Genomic DNA, 27,979 nt, shown 5'->3' with positions numbered 1-27,979 from the left:
AAATCACAACGAGAAAGAGAAACAGAGAAAAGGAAACTTCATTATTTATGTAAGTTATTTACAATACCTAGGCAGCACAGCCTAATCAACTATGTTAAAAAAATGAAGTAGAAAAGTTGCAGGTTGGAGTAAAGACAGTAAACCATGGCCAGAAGCATAAGATTGAGCGGCAGTGGCCCATTCCACGTTCTTCTCAGCCGAAGCACTGGTCACTTGGGAGGGGTCCTGGAATGGAACCGTTTTGTAAGAATTGCAACCCAAAAACAACCAAAATGGCAAGCAAAGACAAGAATGATAAACCTTCCGCAGCTCCAAGTAACCCAAAAGGCCCATTAGGCAGACCAGAACCAGTTTTCGCTTTTGTGTACAAAGACCAACCCACAATACCCACAACAACTAGGTAGCTCAGACCTTCCAGCGCACCAATCGAGCCACCTGGCCCAGGGGGCAGACCACACCCAGTTGTCTTGAGCGTGTACAGGGACCAGGCAATCACTGGGCTGGCAACCAAGCCACCGGCTATTGCTGCTTTCTCTATAACTCCATCGTCGCTTTCACTGGTCTCCTTCGCCATGGCTAGCACTTTCAGCGGAGTCTGCAACCTTGATCTTTTATACGTGACAAGGAAACTACGGTGTTTTAGTGAAAGTAGGGGGGTTGATGGTGGTGATAGTAGCAGCATCTTTGAGGCATCCATGGCCAGAGGAGAAAGTGGGGGAAGTTCTTTTGATGTCCGCCTATTCTAGGGCAGTGCTGCTGTTCTAGCTAGCTGAGTACCCTATCCAGCCTTGCGAAACAGACCATGTGAGGACTAGAGAGGGTCCTCTGCCCTTTATCACGAAAGAACTAAGCCATTCACCATTTATCTTCGAAATTTTAAATTCTATTCATTAATACAAGACACGTGGTGGAAATGCCTGATGGAAGGTTACGCCCGTAGCTTACTAGTATTGGGCTCTTCTGACTAATGCTCCTCAAACTGGCCCGAAGCTAGATTTCATTTCAAAATCATTGTATCCACCAGATTACAATTGGCTAAATTACTACTATACCATCCACTGCAATATGAATACGTCAACAAGAAGCTTGAAGCTACCTCCTTTTCCAATTTTTTTTCCATAAAAAGTATAAAACATTTACTACAACAGCACAGCTACGAAACTTTACAGTGACAAAAGGAGAGATCAAATGGTAATCAAACCGATAGATCATAGTCTAGAAAGAATCTGTCAATCATGACGCAACGGTTCCATGTAACATGTGACTGTGAGACCGTAGGAAAAATGTACTTGATCCTTTTGCCACATCAAACTCTAGCTTGATTGCTACATGGCCCACATGCCGCAGCTCATATATTAAAAACCATTCGACCAATCACAGCTTGCCATGCGTGTAATAAAGTACTGAGCTGGTCAATTGCCTGCAACCCGCCTGATTCAATATGGAGCCGAGGAGGATCACAGTACCATCTAGAATCGTATTATAACATACAATCCCTCCCCCTTTAAATAACCCGCTTGGCCGAACACGAAAAAACAAAGATTTTATCATGTTCTCTTTTCCTCACCCAGAGAGCTGAACATGGGCGGCAAACCCTTCATAACTGCCATTTGAATCAACATATAGAACGGCTATATGAAAGAAAGGCAGGCGGGAGAAAAACGCTAACGACATTTTGAACTAAGCAAGTGCCAGCCAAGACCAAGATACACAATTCCTTTCACCTAAACATTTGTTGTCCAAAAACACAGCCAACATCACTACCAGAAGACTATCAATCAATCTATCTAACATCAAGTTCCCGTTTCCAAGCTTTCTTAAGGATTAACAAAAGCATCTAACTTGGGAAATCGTATAGAACTAGCGATGCTTCTTTGATGCCTTTCCAAACTCAACAACATCATCTTCCTCCTCATCATCCTCACCATCATCACTTCTCTTTCTCTTAAGCTGTGAAGATGGCTGCAGCTGAACTTCCTCATCATCTTCAACTTCTTCCTGCTCTTCTGCATCATCATCTTCATTCCCTGGCTCCATATCACTACCTCCAGCATCAGGTTCTTCAGCCTGGCTCACTGGTTGAACCAGGTAACCTTCACCATAGTCTTCATCCTGCCATTCCAGTCAACAACAACAATTCAATTATTTCATCATAAGCAATGAGCTAAATGAAATGTACCACAATTGAGAAAATACAACGAAATTGAAAAAGTAAAAAGTGAACTATATTCAAAATAAAGAAAATAGCAGATACTTAAAACTCTCATCTTCATTCACCCTCTTTTATCTCTCAACCCCAAATCAACCCAAAAGTTAAAAAAAAAAAAAAAAAAAGCCAGAGACATTAAAATTAACAGCAGTGATATTCTTCTGAACAGGAAACATCTTAGCCCCGATAACTTGTACTAACTCAGATGCTAATAATTACAGAAATATCAAATAATTGATGAACTAAACTACTTACTGCAACAACACAGCCAGAAATAATTGCATACCAATAATTTTTTAGATGTGAAATAATAAGAAGTTTCTATAAATAATCCACAAGCAAAAGCAACTCCACCAAGAAAAAATCCAAAAGGCTAAGAGAAACAGATGAAATTATTAACTAAAAATTTCCAAAACAACCCACAATCCCACAGGATAACATTAATATCAAGATAATACAGAAACTTTATAAAAAATAAGTCATGCCATTAGAAAGTGGCTTATCAGTTTTAAACCTGCACTTTAGCTGCCTGCAATCTATAGAACATAAAGTTTTTGACAACCCAAGTTGCCATGGTTTTGTATATAAATAGTGAACTAAAACAATATTCTCAGAGAACCAGAAGACAAAAATAACATAACGAAAGCATTGACTCTTCTCAATGAATAATATTTTAGAGGAGAAAGCATAAAATTTTCTTATAACAGGGTCTAGTAAGAACAGGCTCATTGCAGCGATGCAGAAGAAGTTAACTAAGTATATTAGCATGATGAAGAACATCCTCAACAAGAGAATAAAACACATTTTAAAGACAAAACCCCAATTGACCTTTTCTGGTAATGAGTACATACAGTAACCAATATCAATATTTCGGGGAAGAACTGATAAGCTAAATATTTCAAGAAAAACATTTCACAAGGCTCATTTTACATTAAAAATTCAAAAGCAGTATGCTTTGCAGTAATTTCTATATTGTCCTCACCATGCAAAAGCTTAATAGAATGAGTGAGAACAAGTGTTGAAAACTAGAACAAGAAACTACCCGATACATTAGCAAAAATGAGAAATACTAAAATCACCAAGGAAGCATGTGGAAAAACTGTAAAAGCTGTCCATATATTAGCTCTTTTATGGGGAAAAAAAAATCCACATATATGATTATTAACAACAAAACTAGTCAAAGTTATAAAACGCTTGACTCTGACTAAAGGTCTATATAAAAGCCCAAATTCTTGCCCAGCAGTATGACAGAAGCTCGGAACTTCTTCTCCTCTTTGATGCTTTAAAACAACAAAAGCACGCAGCAACAAGTGTATATAGAAAAATTGATTTATGTATAGATCTAGACAACCAAGAAAAAAAATGTAAGAACTTTGCGGAGATTTCACAAGTAATAGCAAAAAAAAACAGCATTCAAAACATAGCAGCACAGCCATGTTATCTTCTTCACCTGAAAAATCTGAAAAGGCCATTTCAATCAAACAATTCAATCAAGTTAGGACACAATTAGGTTAAAACCTTAGAAGCATGAGGTAGTAGTAATGCTAAGCAATAATAAATCTCACCTCCTCTTCATCTTCGAAGTCCCCATAATCTTCAACACCTTGCTCTTCCTCACCAGTCTCACCATTATCATCATCATCCCCATCATTTTCTCCATGCTCATGCCCATCAATCTCCCCTTCAGTGCTCGTTAAACGCCCAGTACTCTCCAGCTCAGCAAAATCCCCTTCGTCATTATCTACCTCCTCCTCGTCATCTTCATCATCAACATCATCGTCATCATCCTCTACCCCATCTTCCTCATCATCACTATCTCCAATCTCATGCACTTCCACAACATCATCTTCTTCCTCATCATCAACTTCCTCACCTGAATCATTATACTCATCATCATCATCCTCATCTTCTTCATCTTCGTCTCCCCCAACTTCCTCAATCCGAAACCCGTTGGCCTCATGGCTGTGCCCATTTACTCTTCTACCTGTCTCAGTCTCTTCTTCATCTGCATCGCTCTCTTCATCCTCATCAACATCAACAATCCCTTCCCCTCCTTCGCTATGCCCATTATCCATTCTATACGGCCGATCCTCACCATCGATTTCCCCACTCCCAGGATCATCGTCATCATCCTCCTCTTCATCTTCTTCTTCGTCATCTGACTCCGGCCTTTCGTTCTCTTCGTCATCCATTTTATCCAAATATTTCAACGATTTAATCAACCCGAAAACCCTGGATCGATAATCCTTAACTCTGGTAACCGGACACTCATAAAGATCGAGTGAAACAAGCTTAAGCTGGGCAAGCGGGGCAAGATCCTCGATATATTGAATCCGATTATTGGACAAGTCGAGGTCTCGGAGAGACTCGAGGCCGGCTTCGAAGAGGAACTCCAAGCCACCGGCGATTCTGTTGTCTGAAAGGATGAGTTTCTGGAGATTTGGAAGACGAGGAAACTGTTCCAGAGATGAAACGCCGATATTGGCGATGGACAGGTGTTGAAGATTCTCAAATTTTTCCAAGAGGTTCGGCGGCGGGAGGCGACCTTGGACGCACTTCACGGCACCATCTAGTGTCAAGGTTCGAGCGGCCGTGTGGTCCGGTTGCCCGTCTAACGCTGTCTCCACCGCCCTCTCCCAGATCTCGTCCATCAAATACAGCCCCGTTTTTATCTCATATACCCCTTTTTATATAAACAAATATTAAATTAAAGCTTCTTTACCTATATATCTAAAGAAATAAATAGATTCAACGGGATGGTTCGAAAAGGAAGAGATTAAAGGAGTGTCATTACCAGTAACAAAAAGTGTAAAAAGAATATCAAAGGAAGGAAGCTAAAAAAATTGGGAAAAACATAAAGGAAACCCTAACCCAAGATTTTGATGATCGAGAGTAAGTTCGGTTTTTAATCTGTTTCAATGGCTTAAAACCCTTTCTTTTTTTTTTCACATATACGGAATCTGTTCTTTCAAGATCGAAACGTTTGAGGAAAAAAACACAAAGATATAAATAAAACATAAATAAAAATAAACAGAACCTTAATTTCAATTTTCTCTATTTTTTTCTCTCTTTTTCTCACCTTTTTTTTTTCTTTTTTTCTTTTTTTCTTTTTATTTTCTTTGTTTCTTATTGGTTAGGGCGACTCGGGATGAACCTCCAAGCGAAAAGGTGAGCGGCTCGTGGTCCGTGGCTAGGGTTAAGGGTGCGGTTTTGTTCAAGGGAGCGGGGGAGGTGGTTTTGTGAATTATTGGAGGGACGTGAACCGTTGGATAGAGGAAGAGACGGATCGATGACGTGGATAAATGAACGGTGAAGATTGGAGGTAAGTGTGTTTGTTTTCAAGAAGGATCTGGGTAGATGAGAGAGAATGAGTTCGGGCAGAGGACCTCGCCATGTTTGACACGCCAATTTGCGCGTAAATATCGGGAAGATTAAAAGAATGCCTACCAAGTTCAAAGAAATTGCGGACGTGCCACGCTGGTTATAGACAGCTGGATTCGCTAAGCATTAGGAGGGATTTGATGGTTCGAAAAATACAGACAGTCACGCCTGACGAATCACGGACCAGCCCTGGTTTTTTCAAACCCAAAAAAGTTCAAAGAAAAAGAGACATAAATTTATTGTAAAAAATGGAAAATAAATTCTTTGAGAAAAAAAAAAAAAAACAAAAAACAGGGTTTGTTCAGAAAAAGAAAGACATAAATTTGAATTCCATTCCTTCATTTGCCTCGCAGAAAAATCATGAATTCTAGCACAAGCATGATCATGCAGAACAAATGCAACCTTACACTACATTAAATGATGTTCCATAACAATTTATGGCAGAGGGCAGGACCTGTTTCACTAGGAGTCTCCATTCGGATTGGTGTTTTTACTTCCATTTTGACTGCCGGGACCTTTAAGTTCTGCATAACCTGGTGGTAACTTTGGTGGATGCACAATTGGCATGTTTGGAGAAGGCCCTGATGAGGCTGGTGAACGAAATGGCCAAGTGATTGTACTCAAATTTGAAGCTGGAGTGTTTGAGAACTGGCTTGGCCTTAGAGAACTACTAGCACCCTTGGAATCGATCTTCGATGTATCTTCTTTCTGCTCTAACTTTGGACAGGTTGGTTGTGGCTCGTTAACGTCTCCTCGAATGATGGTTTGGTTTTTATCTCCTGCTGTCCTAACACCAGGTGACGCAAACTGAAGCCAGGGTTGCCTGAACTGTGGTGGCCAGTTCAACATAGTAGTATGAATTCCAGAAGAATTGCAGTTGCTTTCTGCATCATCTTTGCCTCTAGCTTGAAGTTGAAGGCCTGGTTCTGCCGTTTCATCAGCCTTATTGGACTTGGAATCTTGTTGCTTATCTCTGTCCAATGAAGAAGTCATGTCAATTGGATCAACTCGAGGCACCGAAGATCGGCCCGTGGCAATTGTAGTTGTGGGAAATGCTTTCTCTGGAGGGACAGCCGGGGTATAATTAGATGGAAGTAGATCATCCCAATTCTCTAATAACTCTTTGTAGACTTTTCGGAGAGTGACCTCTGTGAGACCTGTCACCTTACATATCTCAGCCTGAGTTTTGCGTTTGTCTTCTAATTGGCATGCCAGATATATAGCAGCTGCGGAGATGCTGATTGGATTCCTACGAGTGCAGAAGCATTTGTTGATCACAACTTCTCCAATATGAGTTGCCAGCTCCTGAATATATTAAGAACTCTATTACAACCATCTTCAATGAAATTCAGAACTTAAAAGCAGGAGTTTAGAGAAACAACTGAATCAAGATCATTTCTAAAAGAATAGCTTGGCACCACAACTCGATATAATCATCCATCCCAAGATAATTTCTCATACATCTTGTTTAATTTTAAGCAATTTTTACATTCTTTTAACATTTATCTGCAACATCTTCCATCTTAATTATCAAAACATATGCGTATGGAATGGGATATAATTTCTGATAGCTACAATTCAACTTCATCAACTAAAATAACTAGGTCCAAGCAGTGTCTCTTAAACAGAAAGGTACCTGTGCAGATTTGTTGAGCTGGAGGAGAGTGCAAAATCTTGGCATATGGACTGATATAGAATTACTATTGATGGGCTGACTTAATTGTAAAGCTTCTCCCAGTATCTTGATGTACTTGCCAATCTCTTTCTGTGGTACATTGGCAGCAATAGAGATTTCCTGTCATTTTAGAACAGTCCTTAGAGATGCTTTAGAATAAAGAAGGGGGAGAAATTACATGCAAACAAGATATGCAATAGAGATTTCCTGTCATTGGTTTATGGTCTACAACCCCAGCAAAAGCAATACCCATGTTAATAATCAAGCACCTACTCTTCATTTTTCCCTTTCAAGGGCACAAAGTAGTGAAACAACATTGAAAACAAAATACGAAGCATTTACCTCTAGAATTCTAGACTTTAGCACTCTAGGTTTTCTTATATTCTCCTCCACAATCTCAAATCCTCATAAATATTAACCATAAACAGTATTATCATTCCCTTGATTTACCTTAATGGTTGCCTGGTTCTCCTTTTAATCCCACCTCCCTACTTACTCTCTTCATTTTCACACCAGTCCAATTCTCCGTGTCACCAGGCCCACCACCGCTCAGCCAACTGAAATTTCACATTACACTGAAGAATGATCCCTATGGAACCTTAACAGTGGCTTAAAACAAGGTCACAAGAGTTACAGGTGCAATACCTTATAAGAAAGGTATCTATGGACTAACGATAACATATGAGTCCAGCATATACTAAAGGGAAAGAATACAAGATGCTATCTCAAACTCCAGAAATAGTACTTGAGAACTTCCCATATAGCAGCAATTAGCTTCTTTCTCAATTCCCACTCTACGAGAATAGATCATACAACAACTATAACAACAACAAACTACCTTATATCCCTCGACAATATGAAAAGCTAAAAGAATGAATCATGTTAGATCGTAATTTTACAGGAGAATAGATCATAATCAACAAAATATGCAAACACTTGGAACATATAGCTATGCAATACCTCATCATTTGCAGGAGAAACAACCGAAATTTAACAAAATTTAGTGTAGCATATCCATATACATACAAACATACATACATACATATGTACATACATAATAGATTCTTCCTAAAGCCAATCTGCTCACAAGTTGGCACAATGGATCAACCATTTCAACCATTTGAGCCAAGTGTAGGGCAGTTTAAGGCATCAAAAATCCAATGTACCAAGGGGTCTTGAAATTGCAAATAAGCACAATTCCCAGATGTAATAACAAACTTGATTCTGAGTTATATAATTCAACTAAATTTACCTCACCACAAAAATATTTTAGCATAAACAACTCAAATGTAAAACCTCACTTAATCAATAGACATGTGATTGATTACCTGCAGGGTTCGGGGCTCTTGAGCTTCCCTAATGGCCTGAACAAGAGCAGCAGTAGCAAGCGCCTCAACGCTCCGGTTCCTCAAACAGGTAGCCGAACAACAATCCCTAAAAAATTGAAACGCGTGATCCGATATGTCGCAATCCAACCCTAAAATCGACGCCACGTCGATAATCTGCATATATGCCCTCAAATTATCCATCACAACCGTCGACGACGACGTTGACGACGGAGTTGAAGACGAAGAAAGCTCTAGAGTCCGCTCAAGCTCCGCAAGGTGGCCGGAGAAGGAGAGAGAGGAGCGGAGGAAGAGCGGGTTGGGCTCGAGGGACCATGTGGAAAAGGCCGTTATAAAGCCCGTGGGCTCAAACGGGTCCTCTTCGTTGACTTGGTAGGCGGAAGCCGGAGCGGGGATGTCGGAGGTGACGAGGCAGAGAGGTGTATCTTGAGCACGCACGTGGAAGAGGTGGTGGTTTTGGAATTGGCGCTCTTCGACGACTCGACCGCACGAGGAGCACTCTGTTATGGACCGGCCAGTGGTCGTGGTAGCGCACCGACCTTGCGCCGCCAAACAATATGGACACTTCATCGGCGATCTACTAACGCGAGAAAAAATGGGAATATGGACTGATCACTGAACTACAAAGAGGACAAGCATTTGTATTTCTTGACGTTTTTTAATGAAAAATTACTTTTAAATTACTTACTTTTTATATATATAATAAGACCCTTACCACTTTTTTTTTAAAGTCAAATTTCACATGTTCAAACCTTATATTAAAAACAATCCCCTCTGATTTATTTTTTAAACTTAGATTTTACATATTTATATTTTATTTTAAAAATTTGCTCGTAACGAGATAAATTTTCCATTTAAGTGATCTAAGATTTAATTATTTATATCTTTAAATATAAAAAATTAAATCTTTTGTTTAAATTCTCTTGAAAGAAAAATAAAAATAGTTAAGTGAGGTCTAGGCTGTTGGAATTAAAAAAAAAAACTTTGATTCAAATTTGAAAGTTTGATTTAGTAGTTGTGTTCGATCGATTAATTTTAAATTAATTATTTAAAATTAAAATATTTTATTTTATTTTAATTTATTAAATTAAAAATTTAAAATTAATAATTTTAATTTAGTTATTTTATAGATTAATCAAATAATAAAATATATTTAAATTAAATTTTAATTTAAAATTTTAATTTTTCATATTAAATATAAAATAAATAAAATCATTCAATTAAAGTATTCAAATATCAAAATATTAAATTAAAAAAATTAATAATTTATAAAATAAAATAATTTATTTTTTATATTTTTAATTAATTTTAATTTTAATTAAAATTGCAATTAATTCATTTTAGTTTATTATTGAATTGAATTAATAAAAATAAAAAAAATTAAAATTATTTTTAATAATTAATCAAAAATTAATTCAATAACTTTATAACCGAACTAAATCTGATTTAATCAATTGATTAGATCAAAATCAAAATACGAATAACCCAATGCCTAAAGATTGGTAAAAGGTTGGGCTAACAACTTGACCAGTAAAGTTGGTGATGGAAAATAAAAAACCCCAGCTGCAGCTTTGCTCAAAATTGTTTTATTATTGTACTTCATAATTTAAAACCACTTTTATTGATCCTTTTAGCTTCTTTTTTTTTTTTTTTTTGGGTTTTAAGAGAGACTAATGCTTTCTCCGAAATTTTTCTTTAAATTACAGTCTGTTCACATTTAATTGTATGATAAAAAAATTGACTTGAGACTATATGTAAATTTGTACATCGTAAATTTGATTTATGATATTAAAAAATTGAAATTCAAACAATTTCATCCCACTAAATGTTACATATATGATTTTTTTTTTTAAAAGGAGATTCTGATTCTCCCTCATATATGAAAAAAGGCCCTTTCAATGGTAGAAGATGAGCGTAAACTACTGAGCTTATTTCATTCAAGGCATTTCCCAAAATCATAGTCATTGGATCTGTAGTTGTTCGAGTCTGTCCCTGTGACGAAAAATGTGAAGAACTATATGGTTTTGCCGATCACTACCACTGACATTATGCACATCATTGAGCATTTCCATTTGAGGTTACCTTGGATCCACCTTTCTGTGCTCGTTTCGGACCCTTGCTCAGTTCTCTTACAATCTGCCAGTGCCAACATATAAATGGTAAAAACGCAAAGGCCATGCGCAGTCTCACTCTACTAACCACTAAGATAACAAAAGAAAACAGCGGCAAACAGCATAAAATAACTTCATTTCCTTCAATTGTTCCTATGTGCGATTTTACTTGCTCTACACAATCAAATCCATCTTAAAAATTGGAATGAATATGATATTTTACCCTCTGAATCGTTATAAATGATAGATTTTACTACCATAAGATCATTCATTAAGACATTGAATGCCATAGAGTCTAACCATGAGCAGTTGCTACCATCTAACCATGAACACACCCTGACTCTACAATCTTTTAGATAAACGGGTTCTGAGATCTAGAAAATCCCTATGGTTCATCAAATTAAAGTGCAAAGGATTGGAAGAATAACCGAGAGAATGAAATGACTTTGATGTAACTCGATTGGTTTACATATGCAGCCATTAAGATCACGAGTGAGAGCCCAAACAGATACATATAGAATAGAGGGCACTTCAACTAATTTGATTACATGATAACTCCGAGTAAAAGTAAGTACATTATCACAGGATTCCAATGATGACAGCCATTAGAAAGACAGAAAAATGCAAATTACCATGAGAGAAAAAATGCTGAAAGCCATGCTCATAATACAAGAACATATAACATGCTTAAAGTTATTCAACAACTGGATCCTAGCAAACTGAGAAAGTCTACAACCTCAAGTTATTCGAATACAGAAAACTCCAATACTAAAGTGGGGAAGAATGCATAGTAATAAAAGCAAACCAAAGTAAGTCTACAGCTGCAAATTCATGTCAAATTCAGATATGCTCCAATTGTCGAACAGGTTGAATGGAATAAACCTACATATTAGTTAATTGAATTAATCAGATCTATTTGCCTTTCAGCGTGAAACTTCACCAGCCTCTGGTCTCATTCAATTTTAACTTAATCTTGTTCCCTTTGGCCTTTTGTACCAAAGAATTCAATAATAGAGAAACATGAACCACCAAAACTTTCATCTCCATCCCCTTATAAAATTTTGTGAAATAAACTTTCCAACCTCCTCACAACACCTTGGCAAATGTCATTTAATTGGATTTCCAAACTCTATAAGGGAAAAATCGTCCAGATTAAGATCAACTACAGCTTTGTCATAACTAATTTCTCCCACCTATAGAGACCAAGAGGAACTTTGCATTCATCAAGGTCTAGGGTGGATTATGAAAAAGAATAAACTTGAAATTTTTGAATCCTCTAACAGAATCGATAGAGCTAATAAGAAGAGCAACTTAACTAGAAATGGCAAAGCAGGAAAACAGATGACTATAAAGGATCAGCAACAAAATTTCTGAAATCCTTTCTTGGAACAAAACAAAGAAAAACACAAATAAGTAGTCCCAAAACTAGTAAGTGTCTGCTAGACTGCCAAATGTATCCAAAACCTAGATCCCACTCACTTAATGCTAAGTCCCCAAAAGAAAGATGAGGTTCTTAAAAATCTAAAAGAAAGACCATACACTTGAGAGGGATCAAAGGGCAGAAATTATAATTGAATGAAATGGAAAGTGAATATAAAACTAAACGTCACCGAAAGTAGGCAATAAAATCAAGTCTAATGAAGGGAAAATCCATTAAGCTACTAACCAAATGTAATCGCAGGGCAATCCAGTTGCTTTTCTGGTCATATACAATCGAAATCAAATTTCTAGCAGAACAAAACCTTGCCAAAAACAGCAAAGAAATTGTAGGTGTAAAATGAATTCTAATGAAGGAAAATCTGGTTAAGCTAAGGATCAAACGTAATTAACAGAAACCCTAGTTGTTTTTTTGGTCACTTACACGTAAATTGGGCAATCACACGTTTAAGCAAAGCATGTGTTTAATCAAAAGCTGAAATGCATGAATAGCGACAATTATTCTAGATCACCACACACAAAGCTCAGAGATTTTTAAAAAATGATATCATGCAGCAAGTCAGCATAATTCACAATGATTAAAAAAAACCCTAAATCCTCACCGTTGATTGGATAGGAGGAGGATCAAGCTCTACGGAACGAACGGACATCTTAGCGATCTCAGTGATTGCAGCCTCCCTAACCCCAGGCACATCACTGGTCAACTCCTCGTAGGCAGCCTCAAACGCCTCTTGCCAAAACCTCGGTAATCTTATTCGACGGCTGTTAGTGTACACGTCCCACATGTGTTTCACCACCTTCTCTCCCTCCTCCATTTCCTAAAAAAAAAAATTGAGAAAAAATATTTTTTAAATGCAAAGATAGAAAGGAGAAAATTTTGAGGGGAACATACGAGGACATCCAGATCGTCATGAATGGGGCTATCGAGATCATCGGAAAGACGGTTGAGATTACCGGCGAACCACCGGAGAGTAACGGTACCAGTGAACATCGACCAGAATGCCAGCAACAAAATCGCCGCTAATGCCCAGAACTTGTACCGGCCTCTACCAAATAGACTCGAGTCTGAGCTTTCCTTTTTCACATTCACTGTCGTCGCCGTTGCCGTTGCCGTTGTCGTCGGCAGAGTGTCATCATCCTTCATTCCGAATAAAAGAAGAAAGAAAACAAATTTTTTCCTTCAGGCTTTTTCTATTTAAAAAAATTCCGTTGTGAATTTATTTTTTATTTTATTTTATTTTTTGTTGTGTTATTTCTGGACTTAGATTTGGAAAGGAAACAAAGTAACAAAATGGGTTTGCGGTTTCGAGGGAAAGGAGTATGTTATTATCTGCGGGCCACCACACTAGATTAATTTCGTTTTAGTTGACCATTATCCGATTTAGGGCGATATTGACCGTCGATGTGAATGTGATGGCAGATTTAACGGTGTTGCGAGGGCACTTGTCAATTTCTCGTATAGTTTATGACAGGGCTAGCTACCGACTTTTCAACGGTGTCGTTTAACCTCCATTGAGATTCCATTTCTTTTATATATTTCTTTTTTTTTTTTATGAACTAGTAGTAATAATTTTCAATATGCCTTAAATACCAAAAATAAATATTTTTCAATATACCTTCCATTTATTTTCATAAGATTACTTATTAATAGGTGGGTTTTACATGTGTGAATAATTATAATAAGTATTTTCTACTATACATGTTAATTAAAAATTGTTATGTATACTAATTTAATAAATCACGTAAAATAATTTTCTTTTAAAATTATTAATTATTTTCATTAAAGAATCTTATTTGATATTACATGCAAGCCTAATATAATATCTATTGCTAAATTAGTGCTCATTGTAGAGTGCATGGTTATGACTTATGACATCGTAAAAGTCATTCACAATTACACAAATATAAATCTTGTGTAAAAGATTGTGCCAAGTTAAAAATTTAAATCACATGAAATTCAATTAAGCATGTTCCTATAATAATTATATTATAATTAATCAATTAAAATTTAAAATTATGTAAAATTTATTAAAATATTATAAAAATATATGTTTATAATTATATTATAAAACTATAATAAAAATAATTGTAAGTTAAATTCTTTTAAAATTCAAGTACTATCATTAATAATAATCTTATTAACTCAAATGTTTAGAAATTTTCGGTTTGAATTCAAGCATTTCGAATTTGAATTATTTCGATTTTAAATTATTTTAGATTTTAATTCAAGTTAATAATTAGGTTGTTTTGGATTCTAGTTAAGGTTAATCAAGATCTTTTTGTGAAGCGTATGAAAAGATGTAATGATTAACCTTAACTAGAATCCAAAACATCATCACAACACACCCGATCCCCTTCTCCTCCAGGGATTTGCCATGTGTTTCCGGCAGTAGCTTGAAAAAGAACAACCACCACCGGATGGCATTCCCATAAATAAATATGACATTGTATCGATATGTCATATTTGTATTAGATACATTTTTAAATATAACACAAATAATTTTAATATAAATATAATATAAATATTTAAATGAGATAAATAATCTAAATATTAACATGACATATTTATTATATATATTATACATGATATAATATAATTAACATATTTAAAATTTATTTATATTTAAATAATATGATACGATATAATTAATATGATTATATATGAATAATACAATTAAATATAATTTATTTATTTATTTAAATAAATCATTTAAATAAAAAATTCTTTTAAAATTAAATATTTATAATCTATTTAAATATCAAAATAATATTATAAATATACTTATTAATTTATTTACTAAATAAATTAAATAATTTAAATTTTTTATATATTATAAATAATATTATATTTTAAACATATCATTCTTATATGATACAAATATGATACGAATAATATTATATTTTAATTATATTGATAAAATAAAAACATGAAATATGATTATATTAAAATGATATATAAACATAAATATAATAAAAATAATGTTATATTTTAATTATATTGATACAAAATACGATTATACAAAAATGATACATAATTTTTTATGTCGTTTTTATTTCGTTTTGGGTCTATCCGCGAAGAATAGGAACGCACCTACCTCCATCGGTGATAGACCGCACGATGATAAAAACAAAAGCCAATAAAATCAGGCCACGTGTGCTGGATTAACAGCCTCTTCTTGACTTGCCCCATGGGCTCGTAGTCTCAAAGGTAAAGCTTCCGAGCTGTAGACCCACGTGATGTCGTCCAGCCCAGCAGAAAAATACTCTACGCAAAGGAATGCCATTTCCACGCCCGAATTAACGGCCCATATTAATTTCTTATCCGAATGATAGAAAGATCGTCAATCCCAAGCCTAAGTGAGGGATAATCAATTAATCATGCAAGTGACGCTGGCGAGAAGCAACGGCCCATATTTTATCAAAACGATGCTTTGAAATTCTCTAGTATATACACACTCTGGTTTCCCCCTTACCATCTTCACAAAAATGAAAAGAAAAAATGCATATTTCCACGTGATTTTATGCTCTAAACTATAAATCTTAATTTTTTGGCAGATCAGATGGAGGCAGAAAATGATCCTTTGACAACCCCATACATTGAAATCTTCTTCTTCAATATTTTCCAATTCTCTTCCATCTGCCTCTCGTGGTTAGCAGATTGCTCTCTATATCTAAACAATGTGACGCTTGTTTTACCACAGTGTGCAATGTTAATACCATCAATATACTTATAGCCATCAATCGCTGACTCTGTCCTGGTCTCCCAGAACACGTCATTGTCATCCTTGGTCTTCATCATCAGTAACCTGGAATCCTCGAACTGAATCAAGAGTCCTGACCTCTGGCTGAAGTAGCCCCAGATTGTGTGGTGAATGATCTCATAATTTGGTCCGCTTTGTGGCTCACGGATAGCTGGACTTGTCTCAAGCTTGAGGATAAAGTAGTCTTCGTTGCTTATAATCTTCTCTCCTATGCATTTTGCATCTATGAACAAATTGGCTGTAGACCTTGGATCCAATCCCTACTCCAAGAATGAAAAAAAAAAAAAATCAGCCAAATGTTGTTGCTAATTAAAGGACGGGGGGCGAGTGTCGGATACGATATGTTCTACTTTTTCCAAGTTTTTTTGTATATTTGAAGGATCGGATCTTCGTATTTATGTCTATCGGATATGTGTCAGACATTAGTATTTCATGAAGAATGAAAAAGGGGGAGAAGAAATGCTTGTATGTATTTATCTGAAGATACCTGAAGAAAACGGCACAAGGGTCTAGGAGGACTTTTTGAAACGGGGTCTGTTGATTAGAGGAATGCCTCCAGGAAAGTTTGCCACTGCTTCCTGAAACCACCTTGCATCCTGATAATATAAGCTCCAAGCACCATAAATCTGGATCTTTTTGCCAGAGCACATATCCACCCATTTCCTCCCTGCTCTTCACATTAATCCTTGCATCACCTTGGTGAAACTCTGATGCAGTAATTTTCACCTGACCAGTTACACATATGCTATGCACTGCGGTCAATGCCGGTTGTCCGCCTGTAGCTGCTATGTATTGCTGCACAATGTATTTTGCTCTTGAAGCTTGCTGGGAAGGAAAAAAAATTAAGTCAATAATACACTTTTAAATTTATAGATCAAATTCATCTCTTGTTGAAATGTTATTCAGAAACAATTTTTCGTGTGTGTTGCTTGACTCACGTTTCTGTGTTCATAATTTATGCAGAAACACTGTTCTTTAAAACTCGAATTCGATAGGAATGTGTAATCTTTGTCATTCAATTCAAGGCAATTCAAGAAGGGTAATGCTAAAAAAACGAATGCAACAAATAGTGTAATAATATACTTACGATTGTGCAATCTTTGACAGACTTGTAAACAGAGTGGCCCAATTGCACCTGGAGAGGGATGAGAGGAGATCCAACTAGGTAAAGAAGGAAGCGTAACTCGTTAATCCGACCTGCAACTACAGGTTGAGACCACTTATCAGGAGATTGAGCCTTCATCCAAGTTAACATGTTTGCCAAACGCACTTGAAGATTGCTTCCCATGCTGGTGAACATTTCTTCCGGTTCTGGGACCTCGAGAACCGTCTCAATGCCATCTTCTCTGTCAATATTAGGACAAAGTTAGAACAAAGTTTCCTCATTAACAATTTCAGAGACTGGAAAAGAGAACAAATAACGAAGATAGACAATGAAGAAATCAGTACCCTTTCTTCACCTGGATGTTTTTCCTGTGAGTGAAAAAAGGAAAAAGTGGGGAAAATGAATGCAAGAAATTTGCCTAAAGGGTATCCTTGCTTGTAGGAATCGTGTGGGCAAGATTATTATCTTGAGCTGATTCAGATTGTTTGACGAGCTTGCATCGTTTGCATGGACTATTTTTATAGAAGAAAGTTCAAAATACATAGTTTGAGACCATCTTAGAACGCTCTATCAATCTTCAAAATCAAGAATTTGGAAGAAATTTTCCAAAAGAGCAGCTCGATCCAAGGAAAGTTGCATCGATTACAATTAGTATAGTGGAAATGGGAAATATCCAGAAGAAATATATAGTTTCTCCTCTCCTATTTTTCCAGCATTACATTATATGTTATTCCTTTGTACCTGGTTCATGGTTTCTTTCCTGTTACCAGCTTACAGAAGTTTATGAAGAAAATTGCCAGTTATTGTTTAAAGATCACTGTCAACAATACTAAATCCTATACTAAACATTATTACTTGTTGGCGGAATTTCTAAGCCTTGGTTTTTAGACCTTGTGTTCCTGCTGAAGACTTTCTCTATCTCTTCCAAGGACTTTCCAACGGAAAGAAAAACCATCAGGCCACTAGAGCTACTCCAGCAAGCGAAAAGAAGGCACTTCAGATAGTAATTGCATTGTAGATTGAGATAAAGCTCATGGAATGGAACCTGTGGCATTCATTAGCCTGCTGACAGCTACACCAATACTGGGCCCTTGTGCCCTTAACTTGAGAAGAAAGTCCAATCTTTTCTCACCCACCATCTTCTTTTATTTTCGTTAATTAGGAGTTCCTTCAATTCCAGAGCAAAACAGGATACAAATATCATACACTTAAAAATTCAACCATGATTCTAAACGTTTTTGTCCAATCCCAATAATAATAATAATAAATGAAGGGAATAATATTAATCCTCAAAACTCTGGTATATCGGAAAATAAATCACCAACAAAGAGTCTTGGATCCTTAATCAGTTCATCCTAATCCGGGATTGGTCCTGGAATAACAATTTCTGAACAGCAGGTTGAAAATATCGTTGACAATGGTGACACCAACGGGGTTATTGGGGACGAAATCAATCTCCTATCATTATCAGCTCTTGCATTACTATAACAACAACTATTCCTTTGCTCCTCTACTGATTTGAAGGTCACGTATTCTTTTTTACAAACCTGCTTTCTTGGGATCCTAGGCTTCTTTTTTATAGTTTGTCGAAAACAATCAAAGATTTGAAACTTTGGTCGTTGTAAAAACTATTAGATGGTCTTCCAGGATTACGGCGGCGGCTTTCGTCGTTAGAAGAATTCCTTGGCGATCCCCCTCGACCACGGTGGCTTTTCATGATAGTTACCATAAACCAATGGATTTGTTTCTTAATTAAAACAAAAATTATATTTTAATTTTGGAAGAAAGGATATATGAATTAGATCTTTCAACAGAGAGAATACATGAATTAATCAATAAACCAATTGTATTTATACTGTCAAGTGATCATCAAATCATAATCTAACAACGATCAGGATTGCCTTCTTAAACATATTACTTTGGGAAAAAAATTTATTTTTATTAATATATTAATTTTTTTAAATGTACTCATGAAGTATATGATATGATATGGAGTATATATTTTTATGTTAAGAGTGGCTATAAATTGAAAATAAATAAATTAATTAATTAAAGAGAACTTAAAAAAATAAAAAAAAAAACAGAATAAACTACGTCATAATTTACGAAAATATTTATCCAGTTCCATTTTCTTTAAATTGGAGTTTGGAGTGTGATCGATCAAATTTGAGTTGATACAATATTAAATTTGAGGTCGAGCTTGATTCAAAATTTGAGATTCGAAACTCGCTCAACTCGATCGAATTTTATTTTTTTAATTTGAGCTCGACTTAAGATAGAAATTGAGCTATTCGAATTCGTTCAATCAAGCTTAATTAATATGTAAAAATAAATTTAATTTTATATTCAATAAAAACTTAATCCTTTATACTAGAGCTTGAATTCGAGATATTTTATATTAATTAAAATAATAAAAATATATTTAAATATAAAAACTCGATTAACTCATAAAATCAAAGATCGGCTCTCGCTCACCATCAAAGAGATAGGTTATAGAAGAAGTTGATGATTTGTAAAGAACACAGTTTCCCTAGTTTTAGAAATTCAAGCTGTGTTGTAATCTTAGCATACTTATTTCCAAATAATTTTATTGTTCAAGTCTTGGAAGTAAAGTATGGTCATTTCTAAGTTTACCCCTGTTTACGTAACATGGGGAAATCGTTATTTCTAATTGAAAAGGAAAAAGAGCTGTATCATATATAATGAACTGATACTCTAGGTTCTCACAAACAAGAATCCTTTCCTTCAACATTCACTCATTAGTAGTTAATATTATAAACCTATTAGTTGTATCTATTATGCGTGTTCTGATGTCAGTTTTATTTCTTGTCCCTGATATACTAACTTTATATATTTGCAGCAAAAGGATTAGTGGTTTTGACATGGCACCTTCTGCATCAGCAATGTTAACTGCTGGGTCTGCTGCTGCTGCTGCTGCCGCCGCCGCTGCTGGTACATATGCCTAGCAAGATTTAAGATTGTTATATTTTGTTAACTGCTACGTTTCTTTTTGGTTGATCTGGTGTGAAAAGTTCATAACATAATACTGGTCTGGTTTTGGTAAGCTGTATTTTTTCTTCCATTTTGTATATATAGCCTTTTACGATGCGGTCTTCTAGAAGGGCTGTAATATTATTTTTAAATTCTTTACTTGGTAAAATAATTCTGGAACTTGTGTTTGGTGTTTGTTTGTTTGTTTCTGTGTTTTTGTCTTTGTTGTAAGAAGGCAATGGCGTGTTCCGACTTCTGTAGCTTTTGTGTACAAGGAGGAATCAATGCACCAGTTTAATGGTATTGTTCGTCTTTCCATAGTTAACTATTGCTTTTTTGGGTAGTCTTGCAAGTATTTCGTCCTGAACTTGCGTATGGTGTGTTCTTTATCTTTTTAACCTTTAAGAGGTTCAGATATGCTATGGGAAATGAGGCATAAAAAGTCCTTTTTTTTAATCAACCACTATAGGAATAAGACCGATGTTTATAATTATATCCCTATATGAAACCTGAATTTCCTTTGCAGTCCAGATTCCTGGGAATAATCCTGTCCTACCTGGAGTATTTCCAAACATGTTTCCTCTAGCAACTGGTCAGGTATGTATTTCTCTCATGTGTATATGATAGTTGTGGGCCTGCCATATGTTCTGTAATTTTGTTTAAGTTTGGCTTGCTGCAGCAGTTTGGTTCCCTCCCTCTTATGCCAGTTCAGGCATTGACTCAGCAGGTTCGAAGGATTATGCATACATTGTAGTTTAGACCTTTTCTTTAGAAATAACTTTCTTGCATTACAGGCATTTATATGATTTATCTTGTGATTTTAGGCTACTAGGCATGCTCGTCGCGTCTATGTTGGAGGGCTTTCTCCTACAGCAAACGAACAGGTTTTACTCTACGCTATTGTTAGTTTAATTATTGTTATGTTTTGCATTTAGTGCTGGAACTGAACCTAAATATTATATTACAGTCAGTCGCGACCTTCTTCAGCCAGGTTATGGCTGCAATTGGTGGAAACACTGCTGGTCCAGGTATACTTACAAAATATTTTTTGTTGTATTGCGTGACCGAACTACCTGCCTTATGTCTCTAGTTGCTCATCCTTTTCTGTCATATTCAGGGGATGCTGTTGTTAATGTCTACATAAACCATGAAAAGAAGCTTGCTTTTGTAGGGATGAGATCTGTTGAGGAAGCCAGTAATGCAATGGCATTAGATGGGATTATCTTTGAGGTATTTTTATTTTCTTCTGGATCTTCTTACCGAAATAATTTAGATACAAGAAGTTGCATTGACCTGTTTGAATTTCCAGGGAGCACCTGTGAATGTGAGGAGACCCAGTGACTATAACCCATCGCTTGCTGCAACTCTTGGTCCGAGCCAGCCCAGTCCCAATCTTAATCTAGCTGCTGTGGGTCTGTCTCCAGGTTCTGCGGGTGGGCTTGAGGGTCCTGACCGTATTTTCGTGGGAGGACTTCCATATTACTTCACAGAAGTACAGATCAGGGAGTTGTTAGAGACTTTTGGCCCCCTTCGAGGTTTTGATCTTGTAAAAGATAGAGAAACTGGAAATTCGAAAGGCTATGCATTCTGTGTTTATCAAGATCTGTCAGTTACAGATATTGCTTGTGCTGCTCTAAATGGAATTAAAATTGGTGATAAAACTCTCACTGTTAGGCGAACCAAGGTACCACCCAACCTAAACCTGAGCAAGAGAGTGTCCTCCTGCATGCACAGCAGCAGATTGCTTTGCAGGTGAGATTTATTTATTTATTTTTCCTAAATCTATCTGTTTCGCATCTGTTGCAATTTTGAACTGAAGATTATAGGATAATTTGCTGAATCCTTTTCTTTTTCAGAGGCTTATTTTGCAACCGCAGGGTGTGCCCACAAAGGTTGTGTGCTTGACTCAAGCACTTAGTGAAGATGATCTTAGAGATGACGAGGAGTATGACTACATCGTTGAGGACATGAGACAACAGGGTGGAAAACATGGTAAAACTCTTTAAACTTTTTGGTGCATCAATTTTGTATTTGGCCCTCCTTTATAACATGCTAAGTCCCTTGTATATTTTATTACATTTTTTTTTTTTTTTTGTGTTTATATCTCTGTTTTACAGCCCTTTCTAGTTCCACTTTCTGCTATACAGAGTCAAGTTTAACATACACAGACAGAAGACTCCATAACCCTTTATCAGTATTTTCTTCATACTGTTTTCTCTTAACTAATTCTTTGAATAAAGTTTTCTGTGGATTCGAAATTTTCACACGTAATGTGCAGGTGCATCGGTGAATGTTGTCATCCCCCGCCAAAACCAAATGGTGAATCATCACCAGGTGTCGGGAAGGCCAGTTTTTCTACAATGTTTATATTCATGATGATTCTATTGTTTTGGTTAACATGCATTGCTGGATGTTTCTGCTAGTTGCATATATGAATTCCCCCCAATTACAGACTGTAATTCTTTGATATTAGCAGGTATTTATGGAGTACTCAGACGTTGAAGGTTCTTGAAAAGCCCAAGCTGCAATGAATGGACGGAAATTTGGTGAAAATCAAGTTATTGCTGTCTTCTATCCAGAGAACAAGTTTGCACAGGGGGAGTACGATGCCTAATGTCATCTCTGCTATGCATTATACTTGTGCTGATTCCATGTTTACGCCTAGAGTTAAGATATAGATGGTTCATGAGGAATTATATTAATGAAAGCGAACAGAACATCAGATGGACATAGATGATTTTAATATATCAATCTAATGTTTGTTTATTTTGCACTTAAAAGCCAGGTTTGTGAGGTGCATTTGGTTTGCTGACTTTGCCAGGTTCATGAAACAACACCGCTAGTGTTGGATCCATCTTTAAGATTTTGAGAAGAAAAATAATTGAAGCTTGGGTAAATTCCGAAGTTAGTAATGCTCGAGGACGAATGTTTTACGATTTGGCTGGCCCCACCGGAAAGTAAAGCAACAATTAAGCAAAATCATTTAATATGTTGGTCTTACCATTTATGATTTGAATAGATCACTTTTTTCGTTTCTTTTTGCTATGAGGGCAGGGGAAAACTCAACTTTCAGCAGGAGATTATTATATTTTTTACTAATAATGCACTGGTAGTGCAGTTTTAGGATTGTCAGTTGTTTTACCCATGATAAAAACTGCACATGGGCCAATGACCCATGTAAAAGAAAACAGAAAAACCCACTGGCTAGTAACTAAGCCTCAATGTTCATAACCAGACAGCCTGTTACTCTACCGTCCTTCTAGTATTCGTATTCGCCAGGCCAACTTTGTGGAATGGAGAAGTCCGTTATAAAATAAATGGGCCAACTTGGCAAAATATTCAGAATCTTAAATTTGGGCCAACGTAGGCCACCGCCGAACTCCACTCGTCACTTGAACCTTGTTTGTAATTCATCTTCTACGCCAGAAATCTCCAGAAAACGCGAAGGAGCGTAATCAGTGTTTTAGCAAAGAATCGAAGAAGAAAAGGGAAGAACAGTAAAGCCAAGCTAATGACTACGCGAATCGCTTCAGTAGTTGGAGCGAACTTGCTTGATCAACATTCCGCTGAGAGGAACCAAGACGCCATTGCTTATGTCGGCAATCTCGGTCCTCAGGTTCTCGCTAATTTCCTTTCTTTTCTGCCTTTTTCCTTAATTAGAAGTGTAGAGATGTCATCAAGTGCTAGATTTCCTGTTTTAACTTTGTGATTATCTGGCTATACTTGCAGAATGTGGATGAGAAACTTTTGTCAGATACTTTTAGTGCATTTGGGCTCAAGGTACTGACTTTCGAATTTCTTTTGCTTCATTTTATATGATGGTATGCCATAGATTAATGAGTTCTGCTTTTTCCATATATGAAAGTGCATGTCTACATGTCTTCGTTTGCTTGTTTAGCTTTCAATGCTCTGCTGCTTCTTGATGTCATATGTAATTAATCAACCATTGCACCAGTGTTAAAACAGTGGTGAATCTTGTAGATGAAGGGTTGAGCCAAAGCCCTTGCCATCATAATTTTATTCGTGATTGATGTTGAGATGAAGTTGAAACCAGTGAGATTGACTGAGTAGGCAACCAGATTTCATAAGTTAGTGTTGGTTTTGAATATATTCGCATGGTCATGCAATGACATGGTCTATTGGAGGATTGGAATGCTTATCTGCCTTATTTTGGTTTCAGGAGAACTGAATGATACGAAAACTAATAGTGAGTCATAGTCTCATTCTGCTCATCTCTTGAAAGGCATCGATAGTGGGTTCAAAAAGTGAATAAGATAGTTAATTATTTTTCAACATTTTATTTATTCTCCACTTTTCTAGTGAGTTCTGATGTTCACCACTTTCTGACATCAGACAATGAGAGATCCTGAGTCGGGAAATTCACGTGGTTTTGGATTCATCAGCTATGATTCATTTAAGGCATCTGACGCAGCTATTGAGGAATGTCTGCACTGCCACTTACATATGTTTGAACTATTTGTAAGATTCCATCATGAGAACATTTGGATGAAACCTTGATTTTATTGTTCTGGAGTTATTGCAAATTTCAGATTAACATAATTATTGACTCTCTGGCTTCATTTGTAAAATGCTTCATGTCAAGTCAAATTGGGATTTGTAATATTTTTCCACTTTTAACATCTCAGTGTTAGTTTGTTTCTTGGTGTTAGGTTTTAACAGTCGGGAAGAACTTGAAATTATTCACAAAGTTATTTGCTAATTGTAATGGCATTTGTTATTGTTGTCGCCACTGCTTCCATGGAATGTGATGTGACAGTAAATACCATTGATTTGGTTTCTTCTATCCTGCAAAATATGTTTACTTTTTCTCTTTGATGTTACAGGCAATGAATGGCCAATTCCTCTGTAACTGTCAAATAACGGTTTCTTATGCATATAAGACACGAAAGGGGAGCGCCAAGTCACCCCAGCAGGTGCGTTTTTACTTTTTTCACCTCCATCCTCACCTTACCCCTTTGTTCTATTTTATTACTATTTTTATATCGGTTTTCTTTTTCATATAGATTGGCATGTAGTTTTGAAACATTTTTCTTGTGATACAGAGAGGGTTTTGGCTGCAAGCAACCCAAATTCCCCGAAGAGCAGGCCCCATACTTTATTTGCGGGCGGACCTCTAACACTCCATCTGGTCCCCAGGCTGACGGTGCTATGGGTGCACTAGTGCCTCCACGACCTTTTCCAAATGGTACCGTTCCTCCTGGCCCGATGCCAGTAGTTTGTCCTCCACTACCTCAGTGTACCCTTCCCAACAGTGCTGCATGCCGGACAAGCAGCTTGGCAGGGTCAACCACAGCATCATATTGGACAACCAATTCCACCTCAATCATGCCTCCGCCTATGCGGTTCAGACCACCTCTGCCAAACATGCCACCGCCACCACCTCCAATGGCAACGTCTGCTCTTTCAAGTCATTCCCCACCGATGGGAATGAGAGCACCACATGTTTGGCCCCCAGCACCAACACCACAGCAGCAAATGGGTGGAAGAATCCTTTGCCGCAAATGTCAATGCCACCCCCTCCCTCACCTCCATCTGCAAGTTGAAGATCCCTAGAACCGTTCTCGCTTCATTCACTAATTGTAGTGTAGTTTCCAATTAGTAAAAAATTGTAGTGCATTTTTGTTTCTTACGGTAATACAAGTGATAAAATATGGATTGTTCTATTGATGTATTTGTTAGGAAGCATTTTATTTGCAATTATTTTAACTATAACCATGTAATTTGTCAATTACAACAAATATTTATGTAAAAGATTACCATTTAAATGTGTAAGTTTTAAGCAATTATATTACAATAATTGTAAATAGTTGTACGTAAATTTGTTCAAGTATCATATTATTTAATTAAAGTTCAAATGTTTATTTAAATTTTAAGAGAGTTTAGATAAGAAATTAAAGCTCATTAAACAGATTTAAATGTAATTTTTAAATTTATTTAAATTTTGGATCGAGTTTTGGATAAAAAAAATTAAAATTCGAATTCGATTTAACTCAATATAAATAAATTATATATAATTAAAATATTATAATTATGTAAGTATATATATGTAAATTTTTATTTTTTGTATTTATTTTAAAGATTTTTAAAAAAATTTTATTATATAAATTAAATTTAATAAATAAACTTACGATTTATTTTTTTATTTTGATTGAACTTAAAAAATTCAAAATATTAAATTGAATTAAATTCAAATAAACATATAAATTATTAATATTAAACATAAATTTAATCTAAATTCAATCCGGCCCAATTATAGACACCTTTAATTGTAAATAATATGTTTTGTCGTATCTTTTTATGTTTTTTGTTATAATTTGGTAATTGGATGACTTCATAAGATCCTTGGTAAACAAGTCAAAGGAGAGTACCGATAATATCCTTGCTAAACAAGTCAAAGGAAAGAAGTGAAGGAAATCCTTATCCATGTTAGATTATGATTTGATGAACAGTTGATAGTATAAATACAATTGATTTATTGATTAACTCATGTATTCTCCGTTGAAGGATCTAATTCACTATCCTTTCTTCCAAAATAAAAAAATAATAATAAATTAAATAAGATAAATTTTGTTTCGATTAAGAAACAAATCCATTCACTATCATGACAAGCCACCGTGGTCGAGGGAGATCGCCAAAGAATTCCTCCAACGATGAAAGCCGCCGCCGTAGTCGTGGAAGACCACCCAATAGTTTTTACAACGACCAAAGTTCCAAATCTTTGGTCGATTGTTTTCGACGAACTATAAAAAAGAAGCCTAGGACCCCAAGAAAGCCGGTTTGTAGAAAAGCATACGTGCCCGTCAAATCAGTAGAGAAGCAAAGGAATAGTTGTTGTTCTAGTAGTGAAAGATCTGATAATGATAGGGGAATGATTTCGTCCCCAACAACCCCAGCGGCGTCGCCATTGTCAACCATATTTTCAACATGCTGTTCAGAAATTGTTATTCCAGGACCAATCCCGGATTTGGATGAGCTGATTAAGGATCCAAGACTCTTTGTTGGTGATTTATTTTCGGATCTACCAGAAATTTGAGGATTAATGTTACTCCCTCCTTTTTATAATTATTGTTATTATCATTATTATTATTATTGGGATTTTGGACAAAAACCTCGAAATTAGAATCATGCATGGCTGAATTTTTAACTGTTAGAAAAAATGTAATTGAAAATTTTGTTGGTAATATAGAAATAAAATAAACATTTAATTAGATTAAATATACTACAAATATTAATTTTGAATTTAAAGTATTCTGAGGTGGTTAAATAAAAAATATAGAATATCCGAATATTTGATTTAAAAATTGGTTTATACTTTTTTTTTTAAAAAGAAAATTTGAATTACCCTTTTTTAAATTTAGTAATTTAAGATATTATATGAAAATAATACGAAAATAAAATAAATGGATTTAAAATTTTTATAAAAAATATATATATATATATGTATAAATATTTTACAATGCACAAACCCTGTTCTACTGGGTCTAATTATAATCTAAAACCCTGTCATTACCCATGAAAGGCAAATAACCAAAAACAGATCTCCATGTAAATTCTAAACAGTCTCAAATGCCAAGGTTCAAAAGATGGAAATTCCAACGACGAATCAGCCACGAACTTCCATAACAATTACCGACTAACTCACAGCAACATGATGGGATTAAACACTATAAACACTAAACAGGGCAGAGCCAGCATGCTTGGAAACCAGATGTAAAGCAGACTCTTTTGCTCCATTTCTTCTCTAGTTATCTGAAAGCGTTTAGCTTTAGGGTGCTGATAATTTTAATGAATCTCCAGTCAAACAAGCTTTTGAGTACAGATTTGAAAGTAAAACGCAAATTTCAATCATTAATTATCTTGTTGAGGATGTACTGGCAAGTATCCCAAGGCAGCAATCTTTTTAATTGGATGCTTGTTTTTCTCTCGTCTCCTCGATTGATCC

General features: G+C 35.8%; 5 protein-coding genes and 2 pseudogenes across 8 annotated transcripts; 2 read left to right on the top strand and 5 right to left on the bottom strand.

Moving 5' to 3' along the window:
* Positions 1-20: 20 nt before the first annotated feature.
* LOC111300040 (anti-muellerian hormone type-2 receptor) lies at positions 21-919 on the bottom strand. Of its 2 annotated transcripts, XM_022895643.2 has the most exons (2): positions 301-919; positions 21-225 (listed from the first exon to the last, which is right to left on the bottom strand). In XM_022895643.2, exons 1-2 carry the CDS (start codon positions 695-697, stop codon positions 194-196), a joined length of 429 nt encoding a protein of 142 aa, XP_022751378.1. In that variant the 5' UTR covers positions 698-919; the 3' UTR covers positions 21-193. The 2 variants fall into 2 exon arrangements, with proteins under 2 accessions (XP_022751378.1, XP_089604109.1); XM_089747983.1 differs by having other exon boundaries at positions 21-919.
* Positions 920-1,070: 151 nt separating this feature from the next.
* On the bottom strand, positions 1,071-5,190 carry LOC111300038 (acidic leucine-rich nuclear phosphoprotein 32-related protein-like). The gene is made up of 2 exons (XM_022895640.2): positions 3,775-5,190; positions 1,071-2,112 (listed from the first exon to the last, which is right to left on the bottom strand). The coding sequence occupies exons 1-2, from the start codon at positions 4,858-4,860 to the stop codon at positions 1,861-1,863; spliced, it is 1,338 nt and encodes a 445-aa protein (XP_022751375.2). The 5' UTR covers positions 4,861-5,190; the 3' UTR covers positions 1,071-1,860.
* Positions 5,191-5,331: 141 nt separating this feature from the next.
* On the bottom strand, positions 5,332-9,339 carry LOC111300037 (plant-specific TFIIB-related protein 1). Of its 2 annotated transcripts, XM_089747982.1 has the most exons (4): positions 8,594-9,321; positions 7,227-7,385; positions 6,045-6,895; positions 5,332-5,779 (listed from the first exon to the last, which is right to left on the bottom strand). In XM_089747982.1, the coding sequence occupies exons 1-3, from the start codon at positions 9,179-9,181 to the stop codon at positions 6,053-6,055; spliced, it is 1,590 nt and encodes a 529-aa protein (XP_089604108.1). In that variant the 5' UTR covers positions 9,182-9,321; the 3' UTR covers positions 5,332-5,779; positions 6,045-6,052. The 2 variants fall into 2 exon arrangements, with proteins under 2 accessions (XP_089604108.1, XP_022751374.2); XM_022895639.2 differs by lacking the exon at positions 5,332-5,779 and having other exon boundaries at positions 5,887-6,895; positions 8,594-9,339.
* Positions 9,340-10,370: 1,031 nt separating this feature from the next.
* LOC111300039 (uncharacterized) lies at positions 10,371-13,436 on the bottom strand. The gene is made up of 3 exons (XM_022895641.2): positions 13,052-13,436; positions 12,762-12,977; positions 10,371-10,747 (listed from the first exon to the last, which is right to left on the bottom strand). The coding sequence occupies exons 1-3, from the start codon at positions 13,301-13,303 to the stop codon at positions 10,667-10,669; spliced, it is 549 nt and encodes a 182-aa protein (XP_022751376.2). The 5' UTR covers positions 13,304-13,436; the 3' UTR covers positions 10,371-10,666.
* Positions 13,437-15,699: 2,263 nt separating this feature from the next.
* Positions 15,700-18,079, bottom strand: LOC111301071 (uncharacterized; annotated as a pseudogene).
* A 1,595-nt stretch (positions 18,080-19,674) lies between these two features.
* LOC111301070 (splicing factor U2af large subunit B-like) lies at positions 19,675-22,968 on the top strand (annotated as a pseudogene). The gene is made up of 11 exons (XR_016330151.1): positions 19,675-19,715; positions 19,886-19,961; positions 20,548-20,613; positions 20,696-20,743; positions 20,841-20,900; positions 20,984-21,044; positions 21,134-21,246; positions 21,326-21,768; positions 21,873-22,008; positions 22,295-22,361; positions 22,493-22,968. The product of XR_016330151.1 is annotated as a splicing factor U2af large subunit B-like (transcript).
* Positions 22,969-23,167: 199 nt separating this feature from the next.
* LOC111301069 (uncharacterized) lies at positions 23,168-25,509 on the top strand. The gene is made up of 5 exons (XM_089746872.1): positions 23,168-23,632; positions 23,746-23,796; positions 24,370-24,495; positions 24,861-24,950; positions 25,080-25,509. Exons 1-5 carry the CDS (start codon positions 23,528-23,530, stop codon positions 25,152-25,154), a joined length of 447 nt encoding a protein of 148 aa, XP_089602998.1. The 5' UTR covers positions 23,168-23,527; the 3' UTR covers positions 25,155-25,509.
* Positions 25,510-27,979: the final 2,470 nt, after the last annotated feature.

Source organism: Durio zibethinus, chromosome 18 (assembly GCF_047325235.1).
Source record: "Durio zibethinus cultivar Kanyao isolate XHJ-2024 chromosome 18, ASM4732523v1, whole genome shotgun sequence".
Classification (NCBI taxonomy): domain Eukaryota; kingdom Viridiplantae; phylum Streptophyta; class Magnoliopsida; order Malvales; family Malvaceae; genus Durio; species Durio zibethinus.
This window is presented reverse-complemented; position numbering and strand designations above follow the sequence as displayed.

What these genes read in the sequence shown, in the direction of transcription:
- LOC111300040 (XM_089747983.1), bottom strand. Translation starts at nt 697, where the DNA reads ATGGATGCCTCAAAGATGCTGCTACTATCACCACCATCAACCCCCCTA.
- LOC111300038 (XM_022895640.2), bottom strand. Translation starts at nt 4,860, where the DNA reads ATGGACGAGATCTGGGAGAGGGCGGTGGAGACAGCGTTAGACGGGCAA. An exon ending in ACTTCGAAGATGAAGAGGAG is followed by an intron (nt 2,113 to 3,774) that starts GTGAGATTTATT and finishes CTGGAATGGCAG; the next exon opens with GATGAAGACTATGGTGAAGG.
- LOC111300037 (XM_022895639.2), bottom strand. Translation starts at nt 9,181, where the DNA reads ATGAAGTGTCCATATTGTTTGGCGGCGCAAGGTCGGTGCGCTACCACG. An exon ending in AAGAGCCCCGAACCCTGCAG is followed by an intron (nt 7,386 to 8,593) that starts GTAATCAATCAC and finishes CTAAAATGACAG; the next exon opens with GAAATCTCTATTGCTGCCAA. An exon ending in AGCTCAACAAATCTGCACAG is followed by an intron (nt 6,896 to 7,226) that starts GTACCTTTCTGT and finishes TAATATATTCAG; the next exon opens with GAGCTGGCAACTCATATTGG.
- LOC111300039 (XM_022895641.2), bottom strand. Translation starts at nt 13,303, where the DNA reads ATGAAGGATGATGACACTCTGCCGACGACAACGGCAACGGCAACGGCG. An exon ending in ATGACGATCTGGATGTCCTC is followed by an intron (nt 12,978 to 13,051) that starts GTATGTTCCCCT and finishes TTTTTTTTTTAG; the next exon opens with GAAATGGAGGAGGGAGAGAA. An exon ending in CTCCTCCTATCCAATCAACG is followed by an intron (nt 10,748 to 12,761) that starts GTGAGGATTTAG and finishes TGGCACTGGCAG; the next exon opens with ATTGTAAGAGAACTGAGCAA.
- LOC111301069 (XM_089746872.1), top strand. Translation starts at nt 23,528, where the DNA reads ATGACTACGCGAATCGCTTCAGTAGTTGGAGCGAACTTGCTTGATCAA. An exon ending in TACATATGTTTGAACTATTT is followed by an intron (nt 24,496 to 24,860) that starts GTAAGATTCCAT and finishes TTGATGTTACAG; the next exon opens with GCAATGAATGGCCAATTCCT. An exon ending in GCGCCAAGTCACCCCAGCAG is followed by an intron (nt 24,951 to 25,079) that starts GTGCGTTTTTAC and finishes CTTGTGATACAG; the next exon opens with AGAGGGTTTTGGCTGCAAGC.